General features: G+C 49.3%; 1 protein-coding gene across 1 annotated transcript; it reads left to right on the plus strand.

The window, feature by feature from the left end:
* The first annotated feature begins 1748 nt into the window (after nt 1–1748).
* Nucleotides 1749–2976, plus strand: LOC121434395 (aldo-keto reductase family 1 member B1-like). The gene has a single exon (XM_041633304.1). It carries the CDS (start codon nt 1754–1756, stop codon nt 2702–2704), a length of 951 nt encoding a protein of 316 aa, XP_041489238.1. The 5' UTR covers nt 1749–1753; the 3' UTR covers nt 2705–2976.
* The last annotated feature ends 18996 nt before the right edge of the window (nt 2977–21972 follow it).

A 21972-nucleotide genomic window follows, 5' to 3' on the forward strand; every position in this document is an offset into this window, starting at 1 on the left:
TCTGGAAGGAATCTGGAGGAAAGACACTGGTGACCCTTAAGTAGGCCCAGGTAAGCCCATCTCTTCCACCTCCCTTGGGGTCTTTCCACATCCCAGAGCTCAGCCCTGGCTGCTTCTCCAAGTCTCTGAGAGAACTCTGGCCAAGCACACCTATTCTGGGCCCCAGCCTGGAGTTCAATTCCTGGAGTGAACCTGGTCCACATTGCCAACCGAAAGCCCCTTGGGTAGCTTCAAAGTAATGGGGCAGAAGGGAGGCTACACGGAGGATACAGAAGACAAGATGGGCTACCAGCTGATAAGTGATGGCCATGCGAAGACTCTACAAGTTCTCTTCCTTCTCTGGGCTCAGCAGCGTTTGACTTCTTCCCAAAGCACAGGGTTTCAAACACTCCCTCAAAGGCTGCTGCAAAGGCTGAGAAGGCTGCTCGTAAGATCTGATTGGAGCTGAGGCTATGCAGATAGGGATGCAGGCCCAGGCAGCAAGACAGACCCACAGTTGTTCCTTGACTGTGCAGACAGGGATGCAGGCCCAGACTGCAAAAAAGACACACCAGTGTTCCTTCCTCTGGGACTGAGGACTGACCCAGGCAGCAGCGCATGCAGCGGAACTCAGGGTCTTTGTCACACTAGGAAGTCTCTGGGGTTACTGGAAAAATCTCAGTGGTTAAGAGCATTTGTTCTTGCAGAGGACCCAGTTCTCAGAAATCACATGGCAGCTCACAACCATCCATAACTCCAGTCCAGAAGGATCAGACTTCTGATCTCTGTAGGCATCACGTACATGGGAGCAAAACACTCCTGGGGATAAAATTAATATTCTTTAATTTTTTTAAATGAAGCTTTGGGAGATGCTTATTTATCCATGTTCATTTCTGTTCTAGTCACTGTAGCTGGGAAGTGGAGTCAGCCTAGATATCTAACAGATACGTGGATAACGAAAAATATGGTCATATGTACAGTGCTATTTTATTCAGCCAAAGAAAAGGGAACTTATAAGATTTGCAGGAAAAATGAATGGACTGGAAAAAAAACATTATATTGAGATAACCCAAGCTCAAAAGGGCAGATACCATATGTTCTTTCTCAAATGTAGAACCTAAGTTCTAATTTATTTTTTTTTTTTGAGACAGAGTTTCTCTGTGTAGCCCCCCTGGCTGTCCTGAAACTTGCTCTGTAGCCCAGGCTGGCCTTGAACTCACAGAGATCCACCTGCCTCTACCTCCCAAGTGCTGGGATTAAAGGTGTGCACTACCACTGCACAGCCTAACTTCTAATTTTTATGGACAAGTGTTTCCAGGAAGCTGGAAGGGGCTATGAGAATGGGGAGGTAGTTCTAGGGGGGGCAGGTGGATGATAGAATACATGTGATATGAAAATAATAAAAGAATGGAAATTCTGGGGAAAGGTTTGAGTGAAGACTGGGTAGAGGATGGTGGTGGAAGGGGGAGTCAACCAAAACTAAGGATGTATTAAAAATAATAAAACCGGGCTGGAGAGATGGCTCAATGGTTAAGAGTATTGCCTGCTCTTCCAAAGGTACTGAGGTTCAATTCCCAGCAACCACATGGTGGCTCACAACCATCTGTAATGAGATCTGGTGTCCTCTTCTGGCCTGCAGACATACATGCAGACAGAATATTGAGAATACTATATGCATAATAAACAAATAAATCTAAAAAAAAAAGAAACCCTGTCTCAAAAAACAAAACAATAGGCACAGTTGTCCGTTAGGGTGTGTAAGTGCATAGCGGTCATGGCCAGCCATCTGGAGCTCAACAACGGCGCCAAGATGCCCACCCTGGGCCTGGGCACTTGGAAGTCCCCTCCTGGCCAGGTGACCGAGGCCGTGAAGGTTGCCATTGACCTTGGGTACCGCCACATTGACTGTGCCCAGGTGTACCAGAATGAGAAGGAGGTGGGAGTGGCCCTCCAGGAGAAGCTCAAGGAGCAGGTGGTGAAGCACCAGGATCTCTTCATTGTCAGTAAGCTGTGGTGCACGTTCCACGACAAGAGCATGGTGAAAGGAGCCTGCCAGAAGATGCTCGGCGACCTGCAGCTGGACTACCTGGATCTCTACCTGATTCACTGGCCAACAGGCTTCAAGCCTGGGCCTGATTATTTCCCACTGGATGCATCAGGAAATGTGATTCCCAGTGACACCGATTTTGTGGACACTTGGACGGCCATGGAACAGCTGGTGGATGAAGGTTTGGTGAAATCGATTGGTGTCTCCAACTTCAACCCTCTTCAGATTGAGAGGATCTTAAACAAACCTGGCTTAAAATACAAGCCTGCAGTTAATCAGATCGAGTGTCACCCGTACCTAACTCAAGAGAAGCTGATTGAATACTGCCATTCCAAAGGCATCGTGGTGACTGCATACATTCCCCTTGGCTCTCCTGACAGGCCCTGGGCCAAGCCCGAAGACCCTTCTCTCCTGGAGGATCCCAGGATTAAGGAAATTGCATCCAAGTACAATAAAACTACAGCCCAGGTGCTGATCCGCCTCCCCATACAAAGGAACTTGGTGGTGATCCCCAAGTCTGTGACTCCAGTACGAATTGCTGAGAACCTGAAGGTCTTTGACTTCGAGCTGAGCAAGGAGGATGTGGCCACTCTACTCAGCTACAACCGGAACTGGAGGGTGTGTGCCTTGATGAGCTGTGCTAAACACAAGGATTACCCGTTCCATGCCGAAGTCTGAAGCTGTGGATGCCTGCTCTCCCCCAGCGACTTGTACCTGTTCTTCCTGCTTCATCTGTCCTTGCAGGTGTAGTGTGGCCTGTGTCCTCTGCACTGGGTGAAACCTTGAGGTTCAGACAACGAGGGTCTGTTAGTCTGACATAGGCCCTGGAGAGCATTCTCAATAGCTGAGGGGTTTCCTTCAGCCGTTCTTACACCTCCTCCCCACCCCCCGAGAACGTTTAACACAAGAACCCTTTCCAACCAAAGAGAAGCAAGATTTATAGTCCAAGTAGTGCTACTAACAGTTAAGTGCTCAGAACTGTAGTCCTTTGGGTCAGACTTCTTGCCTCAAATAAAAAATGCTTTTGTGGAAAAAAAAACAATAAAACAACAAACAAAATTTAAAAAAATAGTAAAACCTCTTTTTAAATTAATTAAAAAATAAGGTGGGAGCCAGACATGGTGGTACAGGTCTTTAATTGCATGGCGGTGTACCCGAGAGGCAGAAGACAGGCAGGTCTCATGACTTGAGGCCATCCTCATCTACACAGCAAATTCCAGGCCAACTGAAGTGACATTGTGAGACCCTGCCTCGATGCATAGATAGATAGATAGATAGATAGATAGATAGATAGATAGATGATAGATGGATGGATAGATGATAGATAGATAGATAGATAGATAGATAGATAGATAGATAGAATAAGATATGAAGTAGGAGGGGCAGTGCGGGATAGATCACTTAGTGACTAAGAGTGAGTACTGCTGTTCTAGACCTCGGTTTGATTCCCTGCACCACGTCAGACAGCTGTGAGCTACCTGTAATTCCAGCTCCAGGGGATCCGACACCTTCAGGCCTTTTAAAGAACATGGCATACACATATATACATGAGTAAACACCAAAATGATAGAAAAAGGAAAGAAGAAGAGTGACTAGCTAATCAGGTGGCTGTGTCTTTAATTAAACGCCTTTAATTCCAGCACTCGGGGAGGCAGAGGCAGGTGGAGCTCTAGGAGTTCAAGGCCAGCCTGGTCTACATAGTGAGTTCCAGGACGGCCAGGGGTACACAGAGAAACCCTGTTTTGAGAGAGAGAGAGAGAGAGAGAGAGAGAGAGAGAGAGAGAGAGGGAGAGCGCTCTGTGAGACCAGGCTCTCTGGGTCATCTCAACAAGCACACAGCTAACATGTTAACACAGCAAACAGGTCCACATCCTCAGTTGCCGCTGCAGCAGCTACTCCTGCAGTTCCCCACTATCAATGCACTGAAGAGTCTAACATACCCGGAAACATTTTAATGCATAGCCACAAGCTACCATGAAATGGCCCATTGTTCACATATGAAGTCAGAAAAACCTCTGGCTTCCATGTCGGCTTCTTCCTCCAAACAAAAGCAAACATTGGGAGGACAGCTGTTGCCTCTTTTTCAAGCCGCATACCCTGATGTTGCTGGCAAAACCACAGCCATGTTGGAGGCTGGTATCTCAGACCCCCTTCGTGTGGTTCACTCTCCAGGCTCTTTGCTCTAGGCTGATGGAACTGTAACTGTGCTGCAAGCCCACCAGCTGAACAGCTGCCAGGATCGCAGCTAACAGCACAGAGCTCCGACTCTTTAAAATGATCATGCATGCTTCACCAAAGGAAAATGTCTAAACATTTAAAAGGGTTAATATTGTAAAAAAAAATACAAAATAAAAAAGAAAAATAAACCTTGAGTCCTATTTATGTACTGAGCAAATGCCAGATCTAGTGAACAATGCTGACCCTAAATTACTAGATTTAAAACAACAAACGGCTGGGGAGATGGCTCAGCAGGTAAGGGCACCCGCTACCAACTCTGACAACCTGAGATTGAGCCTGGGGGTTCACAAGGTGGAAGGAGAGAGCCAGTCCCCAAAAGGTGTGCTCTGAGCTTCAGGACATTGGCATGAAAATAAAATCATGTATACAAATAGTGAAATATAGTAGCAAATTAATGTTTTGCAGACCCTGGGAAGAATTTTTAGCAAAATATAAAATGAAAGCATCCTTCTCTTGAGTCATAAAATTCTTTGCCGTGAAATGACTTAGGCTGTCAGTTCTCTTTTAAGTAATAGAATTGACAGCTGAGAGAGGAAATGTAATTTGGGTTATAAAAATTCTTGCTTTAACAAAAATTTCTTAAATAGTGAAGAAAAGAACTTTGTGGAATTACAGCTAGCCTGGCCAGCTGAGCGGCAGACCAGGGTTAAAAGGAACCCTAGACCAACCTCAGAGCTCTGAGGGAGGGGCCGCCCCTTCTCGGAGACCCACCAGTGTGTGAATGTCTGAAGGAGAGAGGAGGTTGGGCCTGCTGGCATCGGTACCCTTACCCATTGAGCACCTGTGGTTCTGTGGTCTCCAGTAACACTGAAACAAGGTAGCCACATGGGGACTGTCCTGGGGAACCAGCTAAGGGCATTGTCCAGTCCTGGAAATGGCTTTAGCCTGGGCCAGCCAAACACCAGAAATGGAGACAAGTCAGCTGAGGGAGGCACATTTCAGGAAACTGGAGTGAGACCCATGATCGAGCAGATGCCCCTGAGTTCAGGGCTTTTAGTCTTTTCAGACTGGCATAGACTAGCCGGCCTTGAATTAGGGTGACCTTGAAGCAGGTGAGCACCACCAGCCCTTGTTCGCCTGCTCTGGGGTGGATGCCTGCCCTAATTAGCACCTTGGCCCCTTTGACCATGGAAGGAAACCCTGCATGTCACACCCTCACCTAGCAAGCTTGCCCTTTCTGTAACAGCATGTGCCTCTGACCTATGTCCTGGGGAGCAGACACCCAGTAGAGGCCACTCTAAGCTGGCAAGGTGGGAGGATTGGCATTCCCCAGTAGGAGTAGGGGTGGAAGCTCCTGGGTATAGAAATGGGTCAGAGTGGATTCTTAAGGGCAGGGCCAGCTGGATAATTGCCCAGCTTTGCAAATCTAGCCCAGGCCAGCAGAGGCGCCTGGTGCCTGGGAGGGAGAACATGTGGCTGGATGTCATACCTCAACAACCCCTTCAGGTGCCAGAGTGTGTCGTCATCAACCCCCAGACCCCAAACCCAACAACAGCGGAATCAAAGCAGTTCCCAACATCCCTAGCCGTCCTCTGTCTGGGGCCCTGACTGCCACTCCTTGCTGGTCAGTCAAGCCTGCTCCTCCTCGTCCTCTCCTAGACCCCGAGCAAGTCACTCAACCTCCCAGAACCCCAACCTTCTTGTCAATGAGACAGGGTCGTCATTGCTGTGGAGGAAAAGGCTGCAGATGAGGCCCTTTGCAGCAGGGCAGGTTCTACATCGGTTCCATGTGTTAATACAAGAGCTCCAAGAGGGATCTGCAGAGGGGGACCATACACACAGCTATACCATTTCATTTAAAACCTGCGAATATTACCAGGCATCGTGGTGCACTCTCATCCCAGCCCTAGGGAGGTAGATGCAGGGAATCTCTGTGAGTTCAAATCCAGATTTGTCTCCATAGTAATTCCAGGCCAGCCAGAACTACACAGTGAGAACCTGTCTCAAAACAAATAACACCAACAAAAACCCATGTGGGTATGTAAGTGATAAAAAATGAACCCCGAAACAGAATAGTGAGTACACCTTGATGCTATACCCAAATGAACCTTAAATTTGTGGGCAATGCTTCAATGAATTACTGTGTGACTTTGTTTCTTCATTTCATTTACTTTTTGTTATTACTATTTTCAGATAGGGTCTTACTATGAGTAGCCTGGGTATTTGCTATGTGCCCTAGGCTAGCCTTAAATTCATGGCAGTCCTCCTGCCTCAACATTCCCAGTGCTGACATTATGGGTATGCAACCATCATGTCCAGCTACCTTGTGATTTTAACTAAATAAAATGTAAACAGCATATACCTGTTGAGAGAGTGACAGCTGTGGAGTCAGATAACGGCCACCTCACTGCTACCCCAGCCCCTCTTGTCTCTAAACCTCCAGTCAAGGTCATTCATCTATTTAAGAAACACGCACAGCACCGCCAGTACGCTGACCTCAGGCTGGCCTCGGTCAAGGACGATTCCTCCCCAGCTGGGTCGGGAGGGACTCTGGCCCCATAGGAGTTTTTGGAAGATCCAGATACCAGGGACTAGCTCCAGCAAGTATTTCTCCTACATTAGGAAGGCCCCAAACCAGCTCTCATGTTTTCCTATGGAAAACACTATGGAAGTTTCCTTCAAGCGAGAGGATGAATCAGGTCAAAGTGAACAAGATGGTAAAATCCACAACAAAACCAAAAGGGGTCGAGTAAATTGATTCCCAGTAGCAAAGAGCTAACAGAAGGCTGGTAACTCCAAGTGTCTTTCTGGATACCTGCCCACACTCACGGCCTCAGCCCTATGCGACCCTTCCTGCATGCCGTGCTGGTTGTAGTGCCTGTGTGAGGCCTGCAGGTAGACCTCCCTCAATGGAGAGCCAGGCTTTCCAGGGTGCTTTCCCCAACCCTCTCCTCAGGCCCAATCTCTCAGGACTCTAGGTGAGCCAAGTGCATCCACATCCACCATCTACCCCTTTCCTGTAGGCAGAACCAGCAAACACGCCCAGGCCAGACCCCACAAGCCAGGTCCCTCACTCTGCATGGGCTCTGGTGGCCTCCCCAGACCTTCGTCCTAAAGATCCCACTGTGACTGAGAGGATGTGTGACTGTGCACCAGTCTATGGCATGTCGTGCCCAGGAGAGCTCCAGACAAAACAAATTCCAGGGCCACCCTCCCAGGAAGCCTCACTTGCTGCCCAGTGACCACTGGACTGGGATGGCGCTGGAGAAAGCTGAGGAGAACATGGAAATGGACAACAGCATGGTCACAGGTGAGGGAGGTGGCCAAGGTGGCTGGGGGGGGGGGGAGTGCGTGAAGCCAGTTCACGGCCTGCAATGGCCCCATGATAGGGCATAGGTTTAAGAGGCTGCCTGGAAGGTGGGGGATACAAGCAGTAGGCAAGTGGAGCCTGAGAGCAGAGATGTCCCCAAGAGGGCAGTAGAACGCCAATGCCAAGGCCAGAGCCTGCCTAAGAACCAGCCAGGAGAAAAGGCTCTGGATCCCACAGAGCAGCCTCACAGCAGGTGGCCCCGGCTCCTGAGTCAGGCTAAAAGTCCTGGGGTTGCTTCCACCTTCCAGTCAGGGCCTCCCAGCGTGGCCTGGGACCCTGGGACCCTGGGACCCTGGGACCCTGGGTCCCAGGGTCCCAGGGTCTATGTTAGCCATGTGGCTTGGTACTGTTATTAGTGAGGCATTCTCGTTTTGCTTCCTCTATGTCTGATTTCCTCTGTGACAGTGCAGACCGTTTTTCCTCTTCCCACAATTCTCATGTTCCTGTTGCCCTGCTTCTATTTCCTGCCTGATTGCCCCACTAACATAGGTAATGAATCAAATGGACTTAGCAGGCATCTATAGAAAATTTCACCCAAATAGAAAAGAATATACCTCCTCGGTATCTCACGTAACCTTCTCGAAAATTGATCACATACTTGGTAACAAAGCAAACTTCCACAGATATAAAAAAAAAAAGTTTAGTAACCACCTGTGTCTTATCGAATCACCATGGAATAAAGTTAGAATATAACAACAATTCAACCCCCAGAAAACCTACAAACTCATGGAAACTGAACAGTCAACTACTGAACCACCCCTGGGTCAGGGAAGAAATAAAGAAAGAAATTAAAGTCTTCCTTAAATTCAATGAAAATAAAGATACAAAATACCCAATCCTATAGGACACTATGAAAGCAGTGCTAAGAAAAAAGTTCATAGCGCTAAATTCACAAATTAAAAAAAGATGGAGAAAACTCACATTAGAGACTTAACAGCACAGGAAAAAGCTCTAAAAAAAGAAGAAGAAGAAGAAGAAGAAGAAGAAGAAGAAGAAGAAGAAGAAGAAGAAGCTGACTCACCAAGGAGGAGAAGAAGACTGGAAAAATCAAATTGAGGGTTGAAATCAACAAAATAGAAACATGGAAAACAATCCAAAGAATCAATGAAGGAAACAGTGCTAGTTCTTTGAGTAAAATCAACAAAATTGACAAACCCCTATCCAAACTAGTTAAAAGGAAGAGAGAGAACACGCAAAATAATGAGATCAGAAATGAAAACGGAGCCATAACAACAGACACTGAGGAAATTCAGAGAATCATTGGGTCTTGTTAAAAAGCCTATATGTGACAAAGTTGGAAAATGTAAAAGAGATGGACTTGTTTTTAGATAAAATCCAAATACCCAAATTAAATCAAGACCAGGTGAGCAGCACATAATGCCTGTCTGCACTCTATGTGCTACCATACAGTTTGTGAGCTAGGAGCAAGGGGCTAGAGGTTAAAATACACAAACACACAGACAGAGAGACAGAGATATGCACCTCTACTCACTGGTAAGAAGCCCTTTATACAATAGCACCCTGGAGGCTTAGCACCCAACAGTCAAGTGGGCCAACAGGTGAAAACCTTATCCTCTGATCCTCAAGGCCAAGGCAACCTCTTTTGGCTACAGAAAGAAGAGCCGGAGAGATAGCTAAGTGGTTAAGAGCATTGGCTGCCCTTCCAAAGGTCAGAAGTTCGATTCCTGACAACCACATAATGGCTCACAACCATCTGCAGTGAGGTCTGGTGCCCTCTACTGACAACAGAAGGGAAAGGCAGGAGAGATAGCTCAGTGGTTAAGAGCATTGCGGGACCCTGGGCTGGACCCAGGGTCCCAGGGTCCCAGGGTCCCAGGGTCCCAGGGTCCCAGGGTCCCAGGGTCCCAGGGTCCCAGGGTGGGAGAAAGGTAAGTGAGAGCACACTATACTGGGTACAGCCGAGGGAGAACTGTACTTCTCTTCTAAAACTGTCCTTGACTGCAGAGCAGTATGCAAGGCCGTGTAGGACCATATAGCCATGAACCTAGGTGACCCATGTCCATCAGTACACAAGGGTCTGAGATAGGTGAGGAGCAGGAGTGGGAAGTGGGAAGTTCAACTTAAAATCAGGAACAGAGAAAGGGCTACTGTCTCCTGGCTGCCCTGCTGCCCTGGCCATTGCAGAAGAGAGAATGGGGAGCCAGGATGGCACACCATGGAGGGTTCCACTCAGCAGGAAGAAGGCCTCCCTGTGAGCCAGCAGCAGAGGCCCCGGCCACTCTCGACAGCCTGCCCTGACCATGGTCACCTACTGCTGGCAGGTACTCATGGAGTCCTTCCTCTCCCAGCCCCACCCAGGTGGGGCTAAAGGTGAGCCAGGCTCAGTGATGACCCAGGAGCAGAAGGAAGTCCTGAGTCACCCTTGCTGGGAGCAGGAAGTGGTTATCACCAGAACCAGCACTACCAAAGCCTAGAAAGCCAGAGTGTGACATCACAGTGATGAGCTCCCCAGCAGGGATAGGATGCTTCTGCAAGCTCCCCAGCAGCCAGCCCTGGGCTTCTGTCCCTCTGCCAACCCTCTGTGTTGTGCTCTACCCTGAGCACCATGGCCGAGAATAGCTGGGGGGCAGAGGGGGGACCTTGTCTAGTCTAACAGGAGTCCCAGTGTGTGGTTCAGAGCTGGCAGCAGGGCCTGGATGACCAGGGGGTGGGGCCATGCTTGGGACTGCCCTCAGGAAAGGCCTCACTGAGCTCCTGGTGATGTCTGCATAGGGGCTTTGCGCGGCTCTGGGCCAGAAAAGATTCCATTACAAACTGCCAGCTTTTGTGAATGTGCAAGGTTTGTAACTAGTTTGGCATTCTTTTCCTTTTATTTATATTTTTTTCCTACCCAGCTACACACACAATAGAAGTGTGCTCAACCCCAGCCCTGGGCTTGAGAAGCCAGGCTCCCAGCCCAGGGCTGGGGTTGAGCAAACAAGTTCCAGGGACACGAGGAAAGAGGAGCTGCTAAGAGCCTAGCAGCACCCATGGGCATAGAATCAGTCCTTTCCATGCAGTTCTCAGACACGCCACAGTTGCACCCCGATCCACCCCTGCAAGCCCCTGTGTTCGGAGGAGAGGGGAGGAGGCCAATGCCACCTGGCTAAGGAGGAGTAGTCAGGGGTGCCACTTAGTGGAGCTTGGTATGAGGGCTGCCCTGAGGCCTGACCCACTTCCATGGCTGGGGCACACCAAGAACAGCACAGGAAGCAGGCTTTGCCCTTCCTACTGGGCAGAGACAGCCTCCTACAGCCTCATCGTGAGTGAGGACACCTCACAGGATGGTAAGAAGGGACTGAGGGTCCCCTCAGTCGCTCCCTCAAGGCCCACGTGCAAGCTATCAGAAGCCTTCATCCCATTGTTCGGCTTTAGGACGCATCATGTCTCCAGAGTAACCGAGGCACCGGGGATCTGGAAGTGTGCCCAGCCTTGTTCCCACCCCCAGATCCTATACAGGAAGCATCTGGGCAAACAAGATAGGCAACACACCAGGTCATCAGAGCAGCCTGTGTGGCGGGGGATGGGGAAGTAGGGGGGTTGAGGGGGAGCCGAGAGGGGGTAGAAGCCAGCTGGGTCAGCAGCTCACACTGAGGCTCCCAAGAACATGGTGTTGTGACTTTAGTTGGGGAAGGACTGGGGTTCATAGCATCTGTCTCTGTCACGGTCTTAGATGAGTTGTGATTCTGGTGAATGGTGATCAGGCAAGTCATCCCGTCACGAGGTGGGGCTGACAACAACATCCACCCACGCACACTCGTGCTTAAAGGACTTTATCACGAGCCCTCATCACCTCTATAATCAGAAAATAATAACAGGACACTTCAAAACCAATAAAGTGACAGTCCCCAAGCCCAGCGGGCTGCAGATGGTATCGCAGCAGGGCAGAGTTGAACTCCCAGTCAGGTCAGTGTCCAGATGCTCCAGGCCACCAGCCTGACAAGTGTTGTGACCTTGGTGACCAAGTCTCCTGGGCCTCCAGTGACTCAACCTCTTCCTGCAGCCCTGTGGAGAGCCTGATTCCATCCACACAGAGGCTGTGGGAACTGCCTCTGCCATGAAGGGCGGTTAACTGGCCCAGAGCCGCGCAAAGCCCCTATGCAGACATCACCAGGAGCTCAGTGAGGCCTTTCCTGAGGGCAGTCCCAAGCATGGCCCCACCCCCTGGTCATCCAGGCCCTGCTGCCAGCTCTGAACCACACACTGGGACTCCTGTTAGACTAGACAAGGTCCCCCCTCTGCCCCCCAGCTATTCTCGGCCATGGTGCTCAGGGTAGAGCACAACACAGAGGGTTGGCAGAGGGACAGAAGCCCAGGGCTGGCTGCTGGGGAGCTTGCAGAAGCATCCTATCCCTGCTGGGGAGCTCATCACTGTGATGTCACACTCTGGCTTTCTAGGCTTTGGTAGTGCTGGTTCTGGTGATAACCACTTCCTGCTCCCAGCAAGGGTGACTCAGGACTTCCTTCTGCTCCTGGGTCATCACTGAGCCTGGCTCACCTTTAGCCCCACCTGGGTGGGGCTGGGAGAGGAAGGACTCCATGAGTACCTGCCAGCAGTAGGTGACCATGGCCAGGGCAGGCTGTCGAGAGTGGCCGGGGCCTCTGCTGCTGGCACACAGGGAGGCCTTCTTCCTGCTGAGTGGAACCCTCCATGGTGTGCACATTCTGGCTCCCCATTCTCTCATGAAGGTAGGGTAGGAACTGGGTTTCCCAGTGAGTGACCAGGAAAACAGAACATTGCAGGGGCATATCTGTTTAATAAGGAATCAGCCTGCATAGCACACAACTCAATTCCTTCCCAGACAGGCAGGAAAACCTGAGTTCCTGATGGACCAAAAGAGCAGTGCGGCTTCAGTTTGGGGAGGGGTCACAGGCACTGGTGTAGATACAGTGTCTGTGAGCTTCCTCTCCCACCCTGTAACCCACCTGGTAGAAAAGAAATGGCAGATGGGTTGGACAAAAGGAAGGAAGGACACCTCCAGCCAACGAGGGCAGGAAGGGACTGGAGCAGCAATTGTGCTCCGTGTCTCCAACAGCCCTGGTTTGTAGCTTCATACAGATGGAGGCACAGGATCAACTTGCTATGCTGGGACTGACTGACTGGTGGACTTGCTGGCCTCATGAATCACCATGGAAGCCAGCCCGGAAGGTCCTTGTGGCCCAAAAGCAGAGGAAAGGAGGCTCAGCAGAGTTGAAGAAGATGGTGAGGGGAATATGCAAGTCCAGCCCCCTAAGTGGAGACCCTGGAGCTGTTTATACCGGCGGGAGATTCTATTTTTACACGCACACTTCCCGCTTCTTTTCCAGTTCTAGGTAAAAGTTGATGTCATGAATCCTGGAGTTATTCTGAGAAGCCAGAGGCAGCAGGCAGCATTCTTGTCTTCTCATCTAAGATTGCTTCTCCTCTCTGGACAGAACCACATGTGTGTGGTTCCTGCTTGGTCCCAGAGGGGTTTGTCTGGCTGCAGTGGAGCCTTGGGGCATCACTGCTGCCAGGACTGAGGAGGAAGCACTGCATCTTCCTCCCATGTCCAGCTCATTGTCTGACACCCAACCTTACCAGAAGGAACTAGGGAAGGCCAGAGAGTTAGGAGGAAGCTGCTTAGCTTTTCCTATAGAATGTTCTAGAGCACCTATAATTTAAGCACTCAGCAAACAGAGGCAAGGAAAGTTACATTGATTTCAAGACCACCCTGGGCTGCATGGTGAGGTCTGGGCCTGCGGGGCTATAAGAATGTAATGTCACACTGAAAAACAAGCAAACAGACAAACCACCAAAGCTGGAGAAATGGTTCAACACTTCAGGATAAGTACTGCTCTTGGAGAGGACCCATGTTCAGCTTCCAGCACCCACACTGAGTGGCTCACAACCACACACAGCTCTGAGGAATATGACAATTTCTTTTGGCCTCTACAAGCACCACCCCCCCCCACACACACACACTAATAAGTAATTGATAATTCTTAAGTCCTAGTCTTTGGGTTCAGAACCCATGTTTACATCCCGGCTGGCTGTCCCTCACTTCTGATCTGGGGAAGGTATCAAACTCTCACAGTCTCAGTGTCTTCACCAGGGAAGCAGAATTTTGGAAAGAGCCTCCTCAAATGGGCTATGGTCATGGTAGAAGGTAATTATGGCGGCTTCAGACACCAGCACTGACCCCAACTCTGGAAATTTCCACCCAAAGAAGGTGAGGGGTCATCAGGTTCAGGGGTCACCTTAAGGAGGCAGGACAACTCCCCAGAGGCACAACAGGCCCATTGCACAGTTCAGAGATGCATTTTTACTTCTCATGAATCAGAAGGAGATAGATTGTTAAGCTGAGGAAAATGTTTTAATGTGTTTAATTTTTCAGTTGACATATTTGTCTTTCTATTATTTTATTTATTTATTTATTTATTTTAGTTTTTCAAGACAGGGTTTCTCTGTAGCTTTGGAGCCTGTCTTGGAACTAGTTCTTGTAGACCAGGCTAACCTCAAACTCACAGAGATTCGCCTGCCTCTGCCTCCCGAGTGCTGGGATTAAAGGCGTGCACCACCACTGCCTGGCTCTATTTTTTTTTTTTTTTTTTTTTTTTTTTTTTTTGTGGTTTTTCGAGACAGGGTTTCTCTGTGGCTTTGGAGCCTGTCCTGGAACTAGCTCTCTAGACCAGGCTGGTCTCGAACTCACAGAGATCCGACCACCTCTGCCTCCCGAGTGCTGGGATTAAAGGCGTGCGCCACCATCGCCCGGCCTGGCTCTATTTTTTTAAAAGATTTATTATGAATAGAGTTCTGTCTGCATGTATGCCTACATGGCAGAGGAGGGCATCAGATTTCATTATAGGTGGTTGTGAGCCACCATGTGGTTGCTGGGAATCGAACTCAGAACCTCTGGAAGAGCAGTCAGTGCTCTTAACATCTGAGCCATCTCTCCAGCCTCCTGTCTTTCTATTGTTAAATACAAAGTCTAAGAAGCCATTGGAAAGCAGAATAAAAATCACAAGGGAGGTAGTCACCCATGTTACTCATTACCAAACCTGTTATCTGGTCTGAGTGACTGGATCTTGAGCAGTCAGTTATGTCTCCATTGCTCCCTGTCCCTGTCCCTTTACAGGACAAGTAACTTCGAAAGAAGCACTCTGATTTTCGGGTTGTTTCTGCTCTGCCAACCTTTTTCTGTTCATGGTGGCGCACGCCTTTAATCCCAGCACTCGGGAGGCAGAGGTAGGCGGATCTCTGTGAGTTCGAGACCAGCCTGGTCTACAGAGCTAGTTCCAGGACAGGCTCCAAAGCCACAGAGAAACCCTGTCTCGAAAAACAAAACAAAAAAAAATTCAAAAACTCAGGGCACTGGCACACTTACAAGATTTATTTTATAAAATAAATGTATTCTATAATGGAAAATAGAGCCAGTTAAGATCTTGACACTTAAATTTGCTGAAACTTTGGATTTTGGCACTATCAGTACAGATGACCCTGTCTCCGGTAAGGTCCCTGGGGCTCCCAGCCCACACAGGAACTAGTTAACTGAACCTAGTGGGGAAGGCTGCCCTGCCCTGCCCTGATCTGGTCATTGATCCACCTCATGTGGGAAGAATGGGGATGTCTGGGAGCCACAAATGGGGAACCCAGAGTAACATAAGGATCTCTTCTCTCCACACCAAGCACCAAGCACTGTCAAAGACGAGCAGTTAAAGGTGTACAGAAACAGCAGCACTGTAGCTCAGAGGCAAGGTTACAGACAGGCTACCTCCATCTTGGATACCCCACCCTCATGGAAGCCACACAGGGAACACTGTGACCAAGACCATTTCAAGGCCAGCATTGTCAGCCACAGACTTGATCGTGGGAAACCTCAAGGTGCTCCTGGGAACCTCGTGGTAGGATGGAGAACCACCAGAGTGAGGCTGTCCCTGGGTCCTGACAGCCTCAGGATGAGAGGAGAAGTTGGGGTGGGTGGTGGAATATGTTACGAGATGGCGTCTCCTCACTGGCCCTTTCTTCGGTGCCCTGTGTGTCGCTGTGATAAACTCCATCAGGCAAAGTAGGCTCTAGAATGGTAGCACATAAGCATCTCCTGGGACCCCTGTCTCGATTGTTCTGAATGCAGGTTTGCTACTCCAGGCCTGGGGGAAGGGTATGAGAGTCGCAGATTGAGATGGTATGAAGACATTCCACACTAGCTACACGGGGGTGCTGAGTAGCAACCCTCTGAATCTGGAACAGAACCTTGTTTGCAGGACCCTGGGGACCCCACCCAGGCCGATCCATCCTACTACAGGACCCAGACATCACCATTTGGCATTTAAAGTATGCAGGAGGAGCTTGGTCTAAGCCAGGCTGGGGGTGGGAGGCTCCTGGGACATCTGGAAACCATCACCTGCCTCCCCCATGCATACTGGAGATAACACAGCCTATTGGTTGGGAAGATGTGCGTCTAAGCTGTGTTCTCAATGATGACTCTGGGAGGAGGCAGTGGTGCCTGTCCACCCCCTCACCACTCCCCAGCCCGACACAGACGCCATCCTCTGGAGACCACACTTAGCTTATTCTGGAGCCTGCGGAGTTGCTTGTTTGTGCTAGAATGTACCTCTGTGGTTTGTGTGAAATATAGCTCTGAAATACCCAGCTCAATTTAAAACAAACCTTATTTTCAGAACAATGTACCTTTCTTCTCAAATGTGGACGATAGCTCTCAAAGGATCAGGTCCACTAAGGTCTTAAGATGGAAGCTGGAGGTGGTGGCTCATGCCTGTAATCCCAATACTTGGGAAGTGAAGGCAGGAAGGTCAGAAATTTAGGCCCTCTTTGTTGACATAGAGAGTGCCCAGGATGGCCTGGGCTTCATGAAACCCATGTCAAAAAAGCAAAGAGCCAGGGAGACCATCTGGGCAACCACTATCCTGTCACCCTCCCCGGGAATGTGGAGGTGGCAGCAGGGCAAAGGGGGGCAGGAGAGAAGGACTCCGAAGGCCTACTCCCAAAGAAGCCGTCTCCCCCGAACACCATGCAGGCAGCATCCACCCTAGGTCAATGGGGCTGGGTTTCTTAGCAGGGCCCCAAACAGACCCAGGATCTGTACAGGGTGGAGATGGGATTGCCAGATCCCTAGGGTCCTCTGTCTTAGTCTCCCGCAGTTTCCTGGATTCTGAGAAGATCCAGGGGGTAGCAGTGGGCAAGCTCCAAACAGAGGCATGCCCATCCAGGACCTGTGGTCAAGTTGTCCCCTGAGGCATAGTCACACAAAGGTGGTTGGAGTTCCTGGGACTGTATCTGGCCATGGGGGAATGGGAGGAGCTAGCAGGCCCCAGAGATCACATAGGCCTGAGCCTACGTTAAAACATCAGGAAATGAGGCTCAGTTACAGAATCACCACAAAGGGAGGGCCTGGAGCTATTGAGGAAAAACAGGCAGTAGTTGGCTGAAGCCCAGGTCCTCGGCCTCTCTGTGTGGCTTTGGCCTTTTCCTGTCTGAGCACTCTAGGCTGAGCCGCCTCCAAGCTGGACCACCACTGACTGGCTCTCATGAGCTCCAGGAATGGTGTACTGCAATTATCCTGGAACAAGTCTGCTCTGCAGTGGAGACTCTCGGACACAGAGAAAGCTCTGGGGAGGACACGCTCTGATGTGCCATCCTCTGCCTGAGGAGCAGGGCTGGGGACAGAAGACAGCGGCAGTAGATGCATGTCTCAGTGCTCTGTGATGCTGGGCAGTCAGCATCGCAGCTGAGTCACAGAGGACAGACAGCTCAAAGGAGTAGGGGCTGATCTAAGAGAATGTGAAGAAAGGACCCTAGGAACCCGGGATGGAGGGAAAGAGGTCGCAGAAAGAAGCAGGCATACCACCATCCCCCTTCCATGAGAGTCTCTCTGTGCACCCCACCCAAAATATTAGAGCAGCAAAAACAGCTGTGGTGGCTAGGCCTAATGGGGCTGTCCTGTGGGATAGGGGGGCCAGCAGCCTTAAAGAGCAGGGGAAGGCGAAGGGAAACGGGAGTGGAGAAGACACAGCTCTGGGCACCTGCAGTAAGGACAGGAAAGCTGCTAAGGCAAAGCCACCTCTAGCAATGCAGGTAAACAATGTAGCTGAGGGAACCAACTCAGACACCCCCCTCCGGTTAGTGCCTGGACCTAGACAAGGCTCGGAGAGTAGGGGAGCACACAGCTTTCATTCAGGACCCCAGAATGCGATGGGGGAGGTGATCATTATTTTTCCCCAGCCCCAGATAGATCTGCACAAAGTGGGCATCCCTCCAGGACACTCTGCCAAGCACCCAAACCCCAGATGGCAGGTGACACGTGGAAGGTTTAAAGCACACGGAGCTGCCATTGTGCTTGGCCAGCTTTCAAGAGTGTTTACTAGACGTTTTCTCACGGCTCCTAAAGGCTGGCTCCTGGGTGATGGTCTAGGGAGCCCCAGACACCAAGAGGCCAGCACTGGTTAATAGACCCCTTTTTGTTTCAGCTTTATCAGCTAAAAGTGATTTTACACAAAATAATGTGTCAGAGATAATTGCTCCTGGGAACAGATCCCAATTCCAGCCACAACCAAAGGTAAATGTTCCCATTAATGATTAAACCTCTAATGTCTCCCAAGGAACAGCGCTCTGCAGCCGCCCAGAAAGGAGACCCCTCCCCCAAGGGCCTGGCAGGGGCCCAGGCAGCCCGGCCTAACAGGAACTGGTTTCTGCCCAGTGGGAATAGAGGACGATCCTCCATCGAGGGAAAGCCAAACACTGTCTAATTCCAGCACCCTTGATGAGGGAAAACAGGTTTTTCTTTGTCTTTTGTAGAGCAGGTCACGGCTGCCACCAGTTTGCATCCGCTTGAGGTCAGGTTCTGGAAACAGAGAGACAGGTCCTGCTACTGCAATCCTCCGCTGTACTAAAGGGCCTTCTCAAGAAAGGTCTCTGAGTGCAGAAGGGGCGTGAGACGTAAAGAAACCTTTACCTGGGAACAGAAACAAACGCGAAAGCTTGGTGTGGTGCACACCTGTAATCTCAGGACCGGAGAGATGGAAGTGGGGTCTGAAGCTCAAGGGCATCCATCACTGGCCACAGCAGGACATGGCCAGCATAGGTTACATGAGACCCTGGAGGAAGGGGGTGGGAGAAGAGAAGCAAGGCAGGGAAGGAAAGGAAAGTGTGCAGGTGACTTGAATCATGGAAGTATGTCCCCCCAATATAGTCAAGAACTTGAGGACAGGAAGGTCTGGGCTGTAGCACCAATTCTGCTATTTGTGAGGTGTGTGTTTGAGGCAGGGTCTCATGTAGCCCAGGCTGGTTTAGAACTCCCTATGTAGCTGAGGATAGTCTTGAACTTCTGATCCTACTGCCTTCATCTCCCCAGTGCTGGGATTAAAGGTGTCCTAGCCATGCTAGGTGGTGCTGTGCTGGGGATCAAGCACAGGGCTGTGTATTCTAAGCAAGCATCCGATCAAGTGAGCTGCCTCCTCAACTCTGTTGCATTTAGTTTTTTTAGTATTTATTTTAAGTGTATGTGTGTGCCCAAGTGTTTGCATGTGCGGCATATGTGTTCAGGAGCCCGTGGAGTTCAGCAGAGGCAGGGATCCCCCTAGAACTGGAGTTACAGAGGGCTGTGAGCTACCTGTAGGTCCTAGGGAACAGAGCCTGGGTTTAGCATCTCTCCAGCCCCCGTTGTTTTGTTTTCTTTGAGACAAGTTCTCACTCCATAGCCAGGCTGGCTTGGAACTCACCGTGTAGAGCAGGCAAGCTTTGAGCTTGTGACCATCCTCCTATTTATGTCCCCTGAGGTCAGGGACTATAGGCACGAGCCACCACGTCCTGTTTGCTGCCTTTTAGCTGTAAAAGACTTTGTCCCGTGATGTCACTTAGCCTCAGTTTCTTCGTCTGTAACTTGGGAACAGAATTACTGTTCTCAAGGTCATAAGGAGGCCTAATGTGGTGATGCATGCAAACCCTTAGGAGATGTGTCTTGTCACCTAACAGACACTCAGTAAACCAAGATTACTCCATACTATGATCATGACCAGAGAGGCCTGATCCTTTACAGGAGCCTTCTCCAGCCTTAGCCTCCAGGCACGTCTTGGTATTTGTTTGTAGGTTGATGGTGGACAGGGTTCATGGTCAGTATTAGGGGCTGACCACAGAGAAGCAGAAGTCATAACCTTGTCGGGATGAAAGTCCACTGTCTTTATAAATAACAGCTTTTACCAACATAGCTCACATACCACAAAACACACTCCTTTAGTACTTATCATTCACTTTTTAATAATAGTATCTTTATTATTCACTGATTTTTGTTTTTAGATTGTTTTTAGAGAGAGGTCTTTTTGTTTGTTATTGTTTTTTGAGACAGGGTTTCTCTGTATGACCCTCCCAGTGCTGTGATCAAAGGTGTGTGCCAACACTCCCAGCTAGAGAACGATCTTACATAGCCCAGGCTGTTCTTTTTTTTTTTTTTTTTTTGGTTTTTGAGACAGGGTTTCTCTGTGGCTTTGGAGCCTATCCTGGAACTAGCTCTGTAGACCAGGCTGGTCTCAAACTCCCAGAGATCTGCCTGCCTCTGCCTCCCGAGTGCTGGGATTAAAGGTGTGCGCCACCATCGCCCGGCACCCAGGCTGTTCTTAACTTGCTATGTAGCCATGGATAGCCTTGAACTCCCAAATCTCCATCTCCCAAGAATTGGTATTACAAATGTGTGCCACCATGTGGTGTGGGAAGTCTTTCTATATATGTGTTGCTTTTTTAAAAAAAAATATTTATTTATTTATTATGTATACAATATTCTGTCTGTGTGTATGCCTTCAGGCCAGAAAAGGGCACCAGACCTCATTACAGATGGTTGTGAGCCACCATGTGGTTGCTGGGAATTGAACTCAGGACCTCTGGAAGAGCAGGCAATGCTCTTAACCTCTGAGCCATCTCTCCAGCCCTATGTGTTGCTTTTATTGGTTAACAAATAAAGCTGTTTGGGTCAGTGACTTAGCAAAATAGAGCTAGGCAGGAAAACTAAACTGAATGCTGAGAAAGAAGGTGGAATCAGTGAGAAGTCATGTAGCCGCCTTAGGAGACAGACACCTGACGCCAGAAAGAACCTCATCAGTATGCCACAACCACATGGCAATTCACAGACTAATAGAAATGGGTTAATTTAAGATATAAGAGCTAGCCAGTAAGAAGTGTGAGCTAATAGGCCAGGCAGTGTTGTAATAATACAGTTTCTGTGTGATTATTTCCGGTCTGGGTGGCTGGGAAACAAAGGAGCAGTCTTCTCCTATAACCATGCATATGTTTGTCACTTCCTTATTTATACTGTGGGGATAAAACCAGGATTTCAACTATACTAAGCACACATTCTACCAGCAAGCTATATTCCCAGTTCCAAAATGTACCCAAAGTACGTAGCTGGGTCATTTTTATTATATTCACAAGGTTGCCTTATCTACACCATCACTACCTAACTCCATTATTTTCATCACTGGTGAAAGAAACTCCAGACTTGTTAGCACTCATCCCATGCCTTCTCCACGCAGTCCTTAGCAATTGCTAACCTACTTTCTGTCTCTATGAATTTGTCTTTTTTGGACTCTTCATATAAATGGTGTTATACAAACTATGGGAGTTTTGGTTCTGTTTTGACAAAATCTTTTTTGTTTTTAGGACAGGGTCTCTGTGTGTAGCCTTGGTTGTTTTTGAACTAGCTCTGCAGACCAGATTGACCTTGAACTCACAGAAATTCACCTGCCTCTGCCTCCCTAGTGCTGAGATGAAAGGTGTGTGCCACCACCACCTGGCTCCTTGGTTTTATTTTATTTTTTATTTTTATTTTTTTTTAAGGCAGGGTCTCACTTTGTAGCCCTGGCTGTCCTGGAACAAACTAGGTTGACCAGGCTGGTCTTGAACTCACAGAGATCTTCCTGCCTCTGCCCCCTTCTAGGACTGGCCAAAGGTCAATTTCTGAAAGTCAGTTCTGTCCTTCCAAGAAGGTCACTAGGGACTGAACTCAGGAGTCAGGCTAGGCAGCAGATATCTGTACCCCTCAGCCATTTCACTGGCCCATAAATTTCATTACAGCATTTTCATAATACTCAGTTTTTTTGATCTTCCCTCCATCTACCAACCTGAAGTAAGTATAAATAATACTAAAGGTCAAAGGGCAACATAAATTAGCTAAATTTTTACTGAATCAGAGTGTATTGAGAAAAGGGCTCACCATGAAGTTCTCCAACATACTTGTCCCGGAGTTCCCCTGGATAGAGCTAGAAGCCTCAGCAGCTCTGTCTATCCATTGTGTACTGGCAGAAGCTGATAGAGAGTTTCCAGCATGGGCTGTGTAAAGACCAGACATCCAAGATGCCGTTTGCAGGAGAGAACAGACATACCTGAGCTGTGGCCGTGGCTTCCAGCAGGCTCTGCCCATCATCAGGTCCCAAG

Source organism: Microtus oregoni, unplaced genomic scaffold (genome assembly GCF_018167655.1).
Source record: "Microtus oregoni isolate MIOR12 unplaced genomic scaffold, Mior012 000043F_ref0000047, whole genome shotgun sequence".
In the NCBI taxonomy this organism is placed as follows: Eukaryota; Metazoa; Chordata; class Mammalia; order Rodentia; family Cricetidae; genus Microtus; species Microtus oregoni.